Source organism: Aotus nancymaae, unplaced genomic scaffold (assembly GCF_030222135.1).
Source record: "Aotus nancymaae isolate 86718 unplaced genomic scaffold, 86718_ANA_hifiasm-v0.15.2.pri h1tg000028l, whole genome shotgun sequence".
NCBI lineage: Eukaryota > Metazoa > Chordata > Mammalia > Primates > Aotidae > Aotus > Aotus nancymaae.
In genome coordinates, this window is record NW_026988441.1 from 29,260,813 (window position 1) to 29,274,195 (window position 13,383).

The 13,383-nt window shown below is 55.3% G+C and overlaps 1 protein-coding gene across 2 annotated transcripts in view; it reads right to left on the reverse strand.

Annotated features, from left to right (window-relative positions):
• The window catches only part of AP1M1 (adaptor related protein complex 1 subunit mu 1), a 34,971-nt gene extending 22,388 nt beyond the window's left edge, over positions 1-12,583 (reverse strand). Inside the window, exons 1-5 of one of the 2 annotated variants that reach the window (XM_012469872.3) lie at positions 12,572-12,583; positions 6,204-6,360; positions 3,704-3,771; positions 2,025-2,155; positions 754-901 (exon numbers count right to left, since the gene is read on the reverse strand). In XM_012469872.3, coding sequence (XP_012325295.1) covers positions 754-901; positions 2,025-2,155; positions 3,704-3,771; positions 6,204-6,324 — 468 coding nt within the window. In that variant the 5' untranslated portion in view covers positions 6,325-6,360; positions 12,572-12,583. Of the gene's footprint in view, positions 1-753; positions 902-2,024; positions 2,156-3,703; positions 3,772-6,203; positions 6,361-12,429; positions 12,520-12,571 lie in introns of those variants that run through there. The other variant, XM_012469871.3, reaches the window with a different exon arrangement.
• Positions 12,584-13,383: the final 800 nt, after the last annotated feature.

Here is a 13,383-nt window from a genome sequence, read left to right on the forward strand (position 1 = left end):
GGTGATGGGTTACACACATCTGTACAAGCGCTAAAATTCATTTGCAAAACGTCAACTTATAATTTAAAAACTAAAAGAAAAAAACAAACATATACAAAACAGTAACACTGAATGCAAAATCAACACCCAAAAAACAACAACAATGAAAACAAGTTGCAGAAGAACCACAGCTTACGACCTCAGGTTTACAGGGCAACCAACATACGTGTTTCTGTCTATCTACAGAATGAGGCCCAAGAGGAGGACGGTGAATAAATCCTCATCTTTCTGCTCACAGGAGCGGAGCCCTTTGCTTGCTCTTTTTTTTTCTGTACACGGTGAATGATAAAAGCCCTTCACTTTCTAACCTCATATCCTGCTTTTAATTTTTAAAAATAATGTGCATGTATGGCTTCTCAGTCAGCATAAATGCTAATAAAGATAACACAAGCTTGAGCTGGGCGTGATGGCAGGTGTCTATAATCCCAGCTACTCAGGAGGCTGAGGCAGGAGAATCACCTGAACCTGGGAAGTGGAGGTTGCAGTGAGCTGAGATCGCACCACTGCACTCCAGCTTAGGCGACAGAAGGAGACGCCATCTCAAAAACAAGAGAAAAGACAAGACAAGCGCACATTTCAATGAGTGGCCCAAACTGAATCCTGCTATCAGTTACCACACAGAATGGCTCTCGGGGCCTTGCTAGTTTTAAATTGCTGCATCTGTTTCTCAGAGGAGATAACATTCTACAGAAGAAGGAAAGAAAGGAGGCCTACCAAGAGGTTAACAGACTCGATGACATCCAAGAACACCTCATTCTTCCGATACTTGATGCCTTCGGACCGCCAGGAAACTGCGTTGGTGACGGTGGCTGGGGGCCGCGGGGCCCCTGTTTCCAGCTTGTGGCCTTCCTGGGTGATGTACCTGTGGGGCCACAAGCTCAGAGTGAAGGAGGTGGCACCTGCGCCAACAGCACAGCTTCTGGCCCTGATGGGGTGGGGTCAGGGTGGGTGCAGGGGAGGTTCTGACCAACTTGAAAGCAGCCCCTCAATTTAAGCAGCTCCAGAAAAGGCAGCCTCTGGTTTCACCTGGGGCTGCTTCATACGGGAAAATCTTCACCCTTTCCAAAGGCCAATACACACGCAAGTTACGGAGTCTAAAGTGCTCATTTCTAGGGGGCCAAGAAGACCATGTTGGGGAGGAAAACAAGAAGTGGATGTGAGCTGCTTCCCATCCCTGCTGAGCACGTGGACGGGGCTGATGACCCCATCCCGCTGGGGGAGCAACAGGTGCAGGGTTGGGAACACAGGCTTCTCTGGGAGTCTGTCTGCCCACTATAAAATGGGAAGACGGTAAATGGGGAGGCTGTGACTCGAGTGAATGTAAAAGGCTGCACGTGGGGCCGGGCCCCCAGGAAACAATTCACGTTGCCTATTATCTGAAGGGCAGGATTCCAAAGAGGGGAGATCTCAATCACAGTTATTTTCTGACAGTAAAAACAAAGGAGGCTACTCCTTAGTAGCAAGGGATTTAGGGCGTCTGTGTGGCTGGAGAGAAAAGATAAGGAACAGGAAAAGCACTGGTACGCCCGGCTATCAGGAGGAAACGAATGAAAACCACTGAGGTGGGAGAATCACCTGAACCTGGGAGGCGGAGGTTGCAGTGAGCTGAGATTGCACCGCTGCACTCTAGCCTGGGAGACAGAACGAGACTCCGTCTCAAAAAAAAAAAAAAAGATAAGACAAGCTCACATTTCAATTAATGGCCCAGACTGAATCCTGCTACCTGTTACCACACAGAATGGCTGTTGGGGCTTTGCTAGTTTTAAATGCTGTGTCTCTTTCTATAGCAGAGGAGATAAAACTCTACAGAAGAAGGAAAGAAAGGAAGCCTACCAACTCCGTAAAAATCCCAACACGGCTGGAGGTGGGAGGGCGGGTGGGAGACAACGCGAACACACATTTGCCCCTTCTGTTTCCAAACCTGATGGCATTGATGTCACGACACCGCCCAGGCCTAGCTCCCGGCCCCACCCCTGCCCACTCACTCCTGCAGGATCTTGCTGTCGGTGGTCTGGGGGTAGCCGAAGTCCATGAGTTCGTCCAGCAGTTCGTAGATGATGACAAAGTTGTCCCGGATGCTCTCCTCCTCCAGCTCCTTGAAGTACTCGGAAAACACCTGTGGCAGTGGCGGCGTGAGAAGCGGGGGAGGGAGGGGAGGCAGATGGCTGAGCAAATGGATGAGGAATGAATGAACGCTTGCACACATTCACTTGCCCTCTAAGTCCTACTAACAGCCCACTTCCCAGGCTCGGGGACGTGCTACAGGGCCCTGGACCCAGGTAACGGGGCAGGAGGACAGCAGTGGCTGGCTGTGGGGTGGGGCCAGGCTGGAGATGTCCTCTGCGGCCTTCAGAAGCTCCACGTCCCCATTCTCTTCCCTGCCCAGACACCCCCAGGCAGGTGGCCCCTCCTGAGCGACTGTAACTGTCATCCCTTCCTGAGTCTGGAGTGACTCAGGGGATGACCTGATGAACCATTTTCCCCATTTCAATGGAAAGCTTGGAGGGCTAAGGAAGGGACGCCAAAGAAGAGGGGCCGTTAGAAGCACTTTTGCAGGCATAAATGCCAAAGGAAGGAACATCACTGAAGCAGGAAGGAACTGCCCAACCCTTGGGTGGGGACCCTCCCCTTCCCACATCCCCCGTCTCTGATCTGCTGACCCCTGTGCGCTTCAGGACTGTGATCGCCTGGCCTCTGCTTGGAAAGCACAGGCAGCACAGCCAGGCCCAGCCCTGCCTGTGACAGCGCCACCGGTCCAGTGAAGGAGCCCTCGGCCTGCATGTGGGGCCTTCCCAGGTGATGCTCAGCTCCTTCCCCATGCCCTCCCCACTTGGGCTTGCCCCCATTCCCCAACATTCTGCACAGCTGGGATCAGTGATGGATGAAAGCTTTCCCAGGCCTCCTGGGTCCTGGTTCCCACTTTCCTGAGCCCCACAGCCTGCCTCGGCCAGGCCCATCCTCTCCAGGAAGCCGGCAGCAGCCTCCTCACTGGCCTCCAGGCTGCCCTCAAGTCCTTCTGCTCAGCAGCCAGAGTCACTGCTTTAGATCAAACTGGGTCTTATCAGTCTCCTGCTTAAAGGTCTCCACTATCTCTCATCAGAGGTGGAATGCAATCCCCACTTCTGTATTAATCCGCCCTCTTCCCAGCTGACCTCAGCCTCCCTGGCCATACCACACACACGGCTGTCCCAGGGCCTTTGCACTGGCCACTGTCTCCATGTCACTGGCAGCCTGGGCCAGGTGTGTGTCAGCTCTCCCCAAGGTGGGCTTCAGGCCTCTGTGCCTTGAGAGCCCCCAGGGAGATTCTGAGCTGGGCTTGGCTCTGCAGCTCTGCTGTTATTCCAACCCCATCAGTGGGTCACCCCACATCCTTCCAAAGCTGGCTGGGGGACTTGCCTGTCCCTTCGAGGGTCAGGGCACACCCCTGCTCTGAGCCCCACCTTTTCCTGTTCACTTTCCTTTCTTCCCCAGGGTGGGGAGCAATGCGAGCTGTAGAATTCCACACAGGGGGGTTGGGCTCCCTTTTCCCACTTCCTGGGGTTCCAGCCCCAGCCCTACCTGGGGACCCTACAGCTCTAACCAGGGTGGCCAGGTATGGGGAGGTGCAAAAGCAGAGCCAAGACAACCGCCACCCAAGCCCGCAGCCCCTCTGAGAGAGACTCACCTGAACCACCTTATAAAGGAAGGAGAACACCAGCGACACACACGCATTCTTCTTGGACGTGGCGACCACTGCATGGCAGCCGTGGTTAAGAAGCATTCAGAGGCCGTGCGGCTACCTGGAAGACCCCAGCTGATAGAAGCAGCCCCTAACCCTCACAACCCTCAGAGCCTTCCCTACTGCCGCTCCCAGCTGCTTACGTGGCCCATGGTGGGCTACCAAGCTCCTGGTCCAAGCTGGGCCTGGGACACAGGAGTCACCGGCCAGGCATGCCCCAGGGAGCACTCACTGAGATGGAGAATCACAGGGATGGCAGGTGGCACAGAGGACCTGTCCAGGGGGCTGGGTGAGGGGCTGCCCTGAGCAGGGAGGGAGCGAAGCTCATTCCAGGAGCAGAAAGCAGTACGCACTGGCCCTGCTCCTCCAAAGGCGACCTCATCATGACCCTGCTGAGATCCAAGGTCCCCCAGCCAGACTCTGTGGCCAGCCAGGGTCAATTCTGGCTTCAGCCCTTCCTGGCTTTGGAAACACAAGCTGTGGCCCCTGAAACAAACCTTTCTAGAGAAACCTCAATATTTCTCTCCTGTGTAATGGGGGCCTGTGAATGAATTCACTGAGGCAGTGTACGTGAGCCATCTGGTGCAGATGTTCCTTTCTGCCACAGGTGCCAGCCCCTGCCTCCCTGGGTCAGTGTGTGCTGGGTGCTTCCTGTTCCTTTTTCCCTAATTGGCTCCCAGGCCACCAGAGAAGGCTGGTTCTTCCTCTATAGGCTCACGTACTGTGCCCTGGACATCCCTGTTCATGGCTCGTCTGTGCCACCTGGCTTGTTTGCCCAGCAGTGAGCTCTAGCGGGTAGGGCGGGGGCTGCATCCTCTCCCTTCTCACCTCACCCCAGCACAGGGCCCAGGAAAGGGACACTGGCCCAGTCAGACGAGTGCTGGCCTCCCTCCTGCTGCCTGGCAACACGCCCTCCCCAGATCCTTTATAAGCAGGGGCAGTGGGTGGCTCTCATCCAGGGTCTTGCTGAGAATTGTCCCGGCTAGAGGTAAAAGGACGTCCACTCAGCCAGAGAGGTGAGCCCTCCCTGTCTCTTTCCCAGATGCCCAGGTGTGAAATGTAGGGGCCCAAGCAGAAACTGATCTGATGGCTCCTGCTAAGCTCAGATCACAGCCCCTCACCCTCCTCCCAATACCTGGGGGGCCTCAGAGGACTGTCAACTCCCCGGGTTATAAGCCATCAAAGATCAGCTTCAGAGCTCTTCTCAGGGCCTTCCAGAGCCAGGAGAAATCTCCACAGAGGCACGCCACAGGGAGCCAGGTGAGGGCGCTGGACTAGCACGGCCCACATGGGAACATGCACACGCCCCACCAGGAACGATCTTGCTACAGTGCAGATTCTGATGGGGCAGGGCTGGGTGAGTGTGGGATTCTGCCTTTCCAGGGGCTCCCAGGAGATGTTCTGGCCCACTTGCCACGCTGTACTGGCAAGGCCCCATGTCTCCAGGAACACGGGAAAGGGCATGGAGCCCACATCTGCTGGGAGCAATGTTCACAAGTCAGCTCAACTGACCTGAACTACCCCTCCATGTGCAGCGAGGGGTCGTCGTTCCCGCTGAACTGTGAGAAGGTGAGGAATTCACCTCCAGCCCCATGGCTGCTGGAGCTGGGGCTCATACCGGGCTGTGGACTGCAAAGCCAGGCCCTTTCCGTAGTAGTGCAGGTACTGCAATGCGCCTGAAGGTCTGCCCAAAGCTGTGGGATGGCCAGTTAGACCTTCTGGGTAGAAACTGCCTTGGCCAAGTCTCCACATGGGTCCAAGGACAGGAAGGGCAGGGGGATCTGAGATCTGGGCGGGGCTGGGAGGAGCCTCTCCCCTTCTCTGTACCCCACCACCCCTCCGTGGTCCAGGTCACTTCCCCTCCCACCTGCACGATGGCCCCAGCCTACTCCCCACCTACCCATGTCCTCTCCTGTCCCCACAGTCTTGCCCCACTCAGCAGCCAGAAACCTCCAGAAGGTACACATCTAAAAGCCTCCAAAGACTTCCTGTCGCATTTCAGATGATGTCCTTTGAGACCCCAGGCCCCGCTGACCACTCCAGCCTCGCTGCTGCCACACGTCCCCTCTTGAGGGCTCCAGCCACCCCGAGTGCAGCTGCTGGAATGAGCCTCTGTCCTGCAGATTCTTCACCCATGCCCAGTGCCTGTCCGTCCCTCCAGCTGGCAGAAGCCAGGCCTCCCCGCAGGCTTCCTCCAGGGTGTCACTTCCTTTCCTGGGCCCCTGGGCCAAAGGATTTCAAGTCACACCCGCCCCTCTCCCCACACCCATCACACGTGTCATAGTGCGTTCTCTGCCTGTCTCCGCAGGCAGCAAGGAGCTCCGGGAGGGCAGGCTGTGTCCGATGGCTCCCGCTGTGCTCAAACCAGCCCTGGTTGCAGGTGTGTGGGTGTGTGCACACACACCCACACAGGAGTCCCCTGGGAGCACCCCCAACAAAGGGATACAATACAGGTTGTTGTGTTTGATCCACATGAAGCGGACCCCCCCATGGGCCAGGATGGGCGACAGCATCCCCTCCTCCTCCTTCTCCATCAGGATGGGCATGAAGTGCTCCACCTCCGACATGTCCACGTCGCCACGGTAGTTCCGGCAGATGAGCACCTGCGGTGGGGAAGGAAGAGAGAAGACACTTGCATTTTCAGTTCTTCAATCCAGGGGCTGGGGGCAGCGGGTGAGATGCACCAGCATGCTTCCCTCGGGGTCCCTGATCATGGCCCCTGTCTACACAAGAGCAGGTCATTCTGGTCTCCATCCCCCAGGGAATTCCTGGAGAAGAGCACCTCCCAGTGTGAGCTCCCACAGGTGCCACCAACAGTTCCCTGCAGGGTGAGCGCAGAAGGGGACTCTGCAGCAAGGGTCCAGGACTGAATCACTTAGAGACATCAGGTTAAGCAGTGCCTCATAAGCTCTCAACACAGGCCTTCCCAGAGTCTTTCCCGTGCTCTCCTGCACCTTGCTCTCCTGCCTGGGTCAGGACACCCATTCCTGCTGAAGGTTCGTATTTCCTGAAGTCCACAGGTACTCTGAAGAGGAGAAGCCCTTCCTGGTCTCTCTCTTTGATAGCCTGTGGGTCAGGATACACAGCATCTAGAACCCCTGTCCACTGCTGATGGGAATGGAAAATGGGATAACTACTTTGGGGAAGTCTGGCAGTTTCTGAAAAACTGAAACCCAGAGTTACTGTACGACCCAGTCATTTCTCTCTTTGGTATTTATCCAAGAGAAATGAAATCATATGTCTGTACAAAGACTAGCACGAGATGTTAACAGCAGCTTTAACTGAAACAGACCCAGACTAGAAACAATGACAATGTCCTTCAACAGGTGAACTAGAAACAAATTGTGTCCAGCACGCCATGAGAAACACACCTCAGCAATGAAAGGGACGGGACTCCCGATACACGGACGGATCCCACAGTCACTGTGTCCTGCACGCCATGAGAAACACATCTCGGCAATGAAAGGGACGGGACTCCCGATACACGGACAGATCCCACAGTCACTGTGTCCTGCACGCCATGAGAAACACACCTCGGCAATGAAAGGGACGGGACTCCCGATACACGGACGGATCCCACAGTCACTGTGTCCAGCACGCCATGAGAAACACACCTCGGCAATGAAAGGGACGGGACTCCCGATACACGGACAGATCCCACAGTCACTGTGTCCTGCACGCCATGAGAAACACACCTCGGCAATGAAAGGGACGGGACTCCTGATACACGGACGGATCCCACAGTCACTGTGTCCTACATGCCATGAGAAACACACCTCAGGCTGGCGCAGTGGCTCACCCCTGTAATCCCAGCACTTTACGAGGGTGAGGCGGGCAGATCACCTGAGGTCAGGAGTTGGAGACCAGCCTGACTAATGTGGGAAATCCCATCTCTACTAAAAATACAAAAATTAGCTGGGCGTGGTGGCATGTGCCTGTAATTCCAGCTACTCAGGAGGCTGAGGCAGGAGAACCGCTTGAACCCGGGAGGCGGAGGTTGCAGTGAGCCGAGATTGTACCATTGCACTCCAGCCTGGGCAACAAGAGCAAAACTCCACCTCAAAAAAAAAAGGAGAGAAACACGCCTCAACAACGAAAGGCATCGGACTCCCGATACAGGGACATATCCCACAATCACTGTGCTGGCTGAAAGAAACCAGACAAAGGAGAGCTCATCCTGGATGACTGCACGTATAGAAAATCCTAGAAAATGGTGATGAAAAACACATCAGTGGCTGCCTAGGGATGGGGCGGGACAGCAAAGGGCGTGAGGAAGCTTTAGGGGCGATGGAATGTGGGTTACGGCTTCCCACACGACTGAGCTCATCAAATTGTACAAAGTGCAGGTTATTACACCTTGTTGAAAGAATAAAAAGGAGGTCGGAAGCTTTGCTAGCCTGGGCACAGCTGTGGTTGGAGATGCTGCTCGGAGCAGCTGCAGCTTTTGGGGCCCGCAGGACAGCCAGCGGCAGGACTCAGCAACACGCTGGCTGAGAAGGCCATGGCGGTGCTGACCATCCTGGGAACCGCCTGCCTCAGAACCTGTCATTCATCACACATTGCCTTTATTCTCTCAAAGTGGGGCTGGGAGGGATGGGGGATGGCACCTTCCTTTCCTAGTCCTGTGGGACCGATTGGAGGGAGGCAGGTGATGACCTGTTGAGGAAACAGACCCTCCCCCTGCTGTCACTCTTGACCCCCCAGGTCCTTCCTCACGAAGGGTGACAGGTCTCTTCCTACACAGAAGCCAGACGGGGTCTCTTTCCTGCTGTTCAACTGCCACCTACTCCGGCCTCCCCGGCACTGAGAACAAACCCTAAGCTCATCCCCGTGGTTCCCAAGGATCAGCGTAGTCTGGCTCCTCACGGCCCCTCTGACGCCTCTCTGCCTGCACTGCCCTGATTCACTTCACTCCAGCCTGAGTGATCTCAGTGATCCACATCTGTTCCCACCTCGGGGTCTCTGTCCTGGCCTGGGTGATCTGAGTGATCCACATCTGAGTGGATCCACATCTGTGTTCTCTGAGTGATCCACATCTGTTCCCACCTTGGGGTCTTTGTCCTGGCCTGGCTCTTTTCATTTCTCAAGCCTCAGTTCAAACGACACCTCCTTTAAGAAGTCCTCCCTGCTTGCTCTGGCTGAGATCATGTCCTGTCCCTCTGTAACCTGACCCCTGCTTTATCTTCAGTGTCCTTATCACCTGCTACGTTATTCATTTATTTGTATCCTCGTTTACTGTCTGAACTTCCCTGAGAACAGTGACTACTCTGTCTCATTCACAGCTGTGTCCCAGCACCCAGATCGGGGCATGGCCCATAATAGGCACTCAGTAAACATTTGTGGAGTGAATACGGGGGTGAGGAGAAAAAGGAGGTGAGGCAGATGGCTGAATGGGTAATGGCATCACTTAGAGGGAGAGCAAGCAGGCACGGGGAGTGCATTTTGACAAATGCCGAGTTTGTGGTGGCGGCAGGACCTCCCCAGTGTCCCAGCAGCCAGTGGATCTCCAGATAAGTGCTGTGGACAAAGTCGAGAGTCACTGGCCCATGGACATGGGTCACATCACCTGGGAAAAGTGACAGCATGGGGAGGCACGCGTAGGCCTGAGCCACTCAACAACCCTGGGGAGGGCAGAAAAGGAGGAGAGCAGGCAGCGCGAGAAACCCCCAAGAGCGCAGCTTCCCGGAAGCGGAAGGGAGCATCGCAGAGGAGGTGGTCAGTGGTGTCAGAAGCTGCTGAGAAGCCAGCCCAATAAAGCGGAGAAGCTTCCTACCAGGAAAGCTTTCTCCCAGCCAGTGTGGCCACGCCAACGTCCCTGATAACCAGACACGTGGCCATGAATTTCTCAATGTGCTTTATTTTTGATGAAATGCAGTGGGCTCACGAGGCTGACTTTGGAAGCATGAGGTCCGTGGGTTGTGGAATAAGAAAGGGCGTCTTGGTTGCAGAGGAAGGGAGGGAAGCCCACAGCTGCCTTGGGCAGCTTCCTGAAAGGCAGGTCTGATCATGCCTCTCTGGGCTACGGTCTCCTCACGGTGGCTGCTCCTTCTTGGAACTGAAGTGGTCCCCTTGGGCTCTCTCTCCCAGCTCAGCATCAGTCAGGACTTCTGGCTTGGCAGCCCCAGCAGGCTGCCCTTTGTGTCCCTTGCAATGCCTCTTTTCCACCTGACCTGGTCACCGTCCAAACCCCCTCCAGCATCGCCCTGTTCCAGGGGGCCTTTTGTAACTACCTCCCTCGTCCACTGGCTAAAGACAAGGTTGAGCAACTGCAGTACTTAGGACCTTGGTCCTGCCCCTGTGGCTGCCTGGATCCAACTGTGTGGTAATGTCTCTGCTTCTAGGTGACTCCCCTGCTAGACGGAGAGGCCTGGGAAGGCTAACATGGACCATGAGTGGTGCTGAGTCTGTCTCATGCATCTGCTCAGCAAATCTGCACAGTAAGTCCATAAAAGCCTCTTTTGGCCAGGCATGGTGGCTCATGCCCATAATCCCAGCACTTTGGGAGGCCGAGGTGGGTAGATCACCTGAGGTCAGGAGTTCGAGACCAGCTTGGTCAACATAGAGAAACCCTGTCTCTACCAAAAATACAAAAAATTATACCGAGTGTGGTGACGGGTGCCTGTAATCCTAGCTACTCAGGAGGCTGAGGCAGAAGAATCACTTAAACCTGGCAGGCGAAGGTTGCAGTGAGCTGAGATCGTGCCATTGTGCTCCCTCGGTGACAAGACCGAAACTCCGTCCAAAAAAAAAGCCTCTTTTGACCAGTGAGAAACGCGAGGCTCAGAGAGAAGAGGCTTGTCTCAGCTGAGCGGCAGAGATGGGTTTTCAGCTCAGCCCTAACACTACAGCCACAGTGCCAATGGATACCCTATGCCTGGCACAGGACGGGGTGCATGCTAGGCACTCATGAAATGTTTGCTGAAGGCATAAGCAAGCCAAGACAGGCAGCCTGCTGGCACGGCTGGAGAGGCAGTGGCCGGGGCAGAAGCAAGACTCATGCCACCAGGGCTCAGGGAACACCACACCCACCCAGCCTCTGGCATGCCTCTAAGAAGGCGGGAGAAGGAAGGCCAGCACTGGGTCTCACTAGGTGTTGACTGTGGGTGGCTTCCAGGAGAGGCACCTACTCAAGGGACTTCAGGAAAGTGCTGGGGTGGTTGCCACTTCACTTCTTCACTCCCAGTGGATTCAGAGCTCACTCCTGCCCACCTCTCACCTAGGACCTGACACCCACGTTTGTTTCTCTCACTGATCAGTGTTGGGCTAACATTGTTGGACCGGTTCTTGTTGCTTCCACACACAACAGGCCAAGCAGCCACTTGCCGTGCACCTGGGATGGACTTGGGAGAAGGCGGAGGCCCATTTCGAAAAGGCGGGGACAATCCTGCCTTTAAATTTTCTCAGATCCTCTGGGGAGGATGCCCGGGTTCTAGTTTATGTCCAGCTTGCTGGTGTCTCAGGTTCGTTTGTCACCTTTGCTTAGGGAAATCCTCTCTCATTCTCTGGCTGAGGCTGACTGTCCCTATTACACACTCACCCTGCCCCACCACTGCAATTGACATTTATTTGTGTTTTTGGAGATCGGTATCCATCTCCCCATCAGCCTGTGAACGCCATAAGAACATGGATTGTTGAACCCTAGCACAGTGACTCACCCCTGTAATCCCAGCACTTTGTAAGGCCGAGACAGATAAATCGCTTGAAGTCAAGCATTCGAGACCAGCCTCGTCAACATGGTGACACCCCATCTCTACTAAAAATATAAAATTTAGCTGGGTGTGGTGGTGGACACCTGTAATCCCAGCTACTCCGGAGGGTGAGGCAGGAAAATTGCTTGAACCCAGAAGGTGGAGGTCGCAGTGAGTGGAGATTGCGCCACTGCACTCCAGACTGGACAACTGACACTATATGAAAAAAAAAAAAAGAGGGGGGACTGTTTTTTGCTAAACACAAATCGACCCCAGGCTTAGTACTCTGTCCAGCATTAGTAGTGCTCCCTAGATATCAGTTGAATGAACAAATGATTCTGGATCGGACTCTTAGACTTGCTACTTCTCTGTGACCGGTGTGACCTTGGTCAGGTTGCTTCACCTCTCCGTGCCTCAGTTTCTACCTCTATAAAATGGCACTCGTGATCACTACCCACCACATCTAACCCTTGTAAGTCAGTATCACAATGAACGTGGAGAGAAATTCCTACTGAGAGAAAGTGCATGGTAAACAGAAGCTGCAATGCCCTGAGAAGGCGGGACTGGCTCGAGGGCACCCAGTCCCCGCCACGCCTCGCCACCCCTGGCCAAAGGTCGCGCAGCCCCTAGACGCCCTGCCTGGCTCCCGGGCCGGCTCCGGCCCCACTTCCGGGTTCTCCACCGAGGCCAGAGCCCTTGGTCCCGGCGCCTGAGAGCAGGGGGCGCGGCAGTCGGTTACCTGGCAACGCGGTGGCGGCAGCCCACCGCGTTACCTAGCAACAGGGCGGGGCAGAGCCACTGCAGACCCCCGCCCAATTACCCAGAAAGAAACAGGGTGTGAATCTCCGGTGAGGTCTACCGGCCTCCTAGCCTCACACCAGGGTGGAGCTCATAGGCCGGTTGCCTAGCAACAGGGTGGTTCCCCGCAGGGAGGAGGACCCCGCCAGTTGCCGGGCAACGGGGAGGATGGGGAGCCCTCAGTACCTTGCCCTTCAAGTCCAGCACGTAGACGGCGCTGGCAGACATGGTGGCTGCAGGAGGCCTCGGCAGCGGCCGAGGGCGGCGGCGGCGGCGGCGGGGACTACCGGGCGTTGAGCGAGGCCGGGCGCGGCCCGCGACAGCTCACCTCCACTTCCGGTTCGGAGAGCCGCGCGGGGACCGTTATGTCCGGTCCGGGAGTTGTCAGGAATGCGCAGGCGCAAGACGGAATGTGCGCAGGCGCAGGACGCCAAATGTGCCCGTGTTTCTTGCTCCCGCCTGAAGAATCCCGGAAGTAAGGCCCTTGGAGGGCGGGGCCAACTAAATCAGGGCACCTGGTGGCCGCTGCCAGCTGAGCAATGGATCCAGAGCAGCTGGAAGCCGCCTCCCGTGGACCTTATTTAGCCACCTCCCGTGGGCCGAGTTAGGCGAGAGAGCCTGGTGGTGGAACCGATCTGGGGCCCAACCCTATAGAGCTCACAGTCTGGTGGAGAAGCCTATGAAACAAGTGTACAATCACCAATTATGATAAACTCAAAAGGGAGGGGTAAGGCCGTGGTTACTTGGAAAGAGGTCAAACAAACTTACTGAATGGGAGTGAAACCTTATCGGCGGTCACCACCTGTCAGTGTCAACATTTATCAATGAATGAGCGTCCCTGTTTATTGCCTGGAATGTTGTAAAAACCAGCCTCATTGAACCTTGACCCAAAGTACTGTGTTTCATTTCTGCAAAGTTAGTAGTCGGTAATGCAACTGGTGGCTCCTGATGAATCCATTGAATCATATCTAATTTGCTTTTATGAATGATAGGGCTTTGGAGAAATGTTTGCATTCTGTTCCAATTAGCCATCATAGTACCCTGGGGATCCCAACGCTGCAATATCGGAGTGATTTACCCAGGATGCCTGCTCTTTCATCTTTTATTTTCCCTCCTATCTCCGTTTTGGAGTTTGGAAAG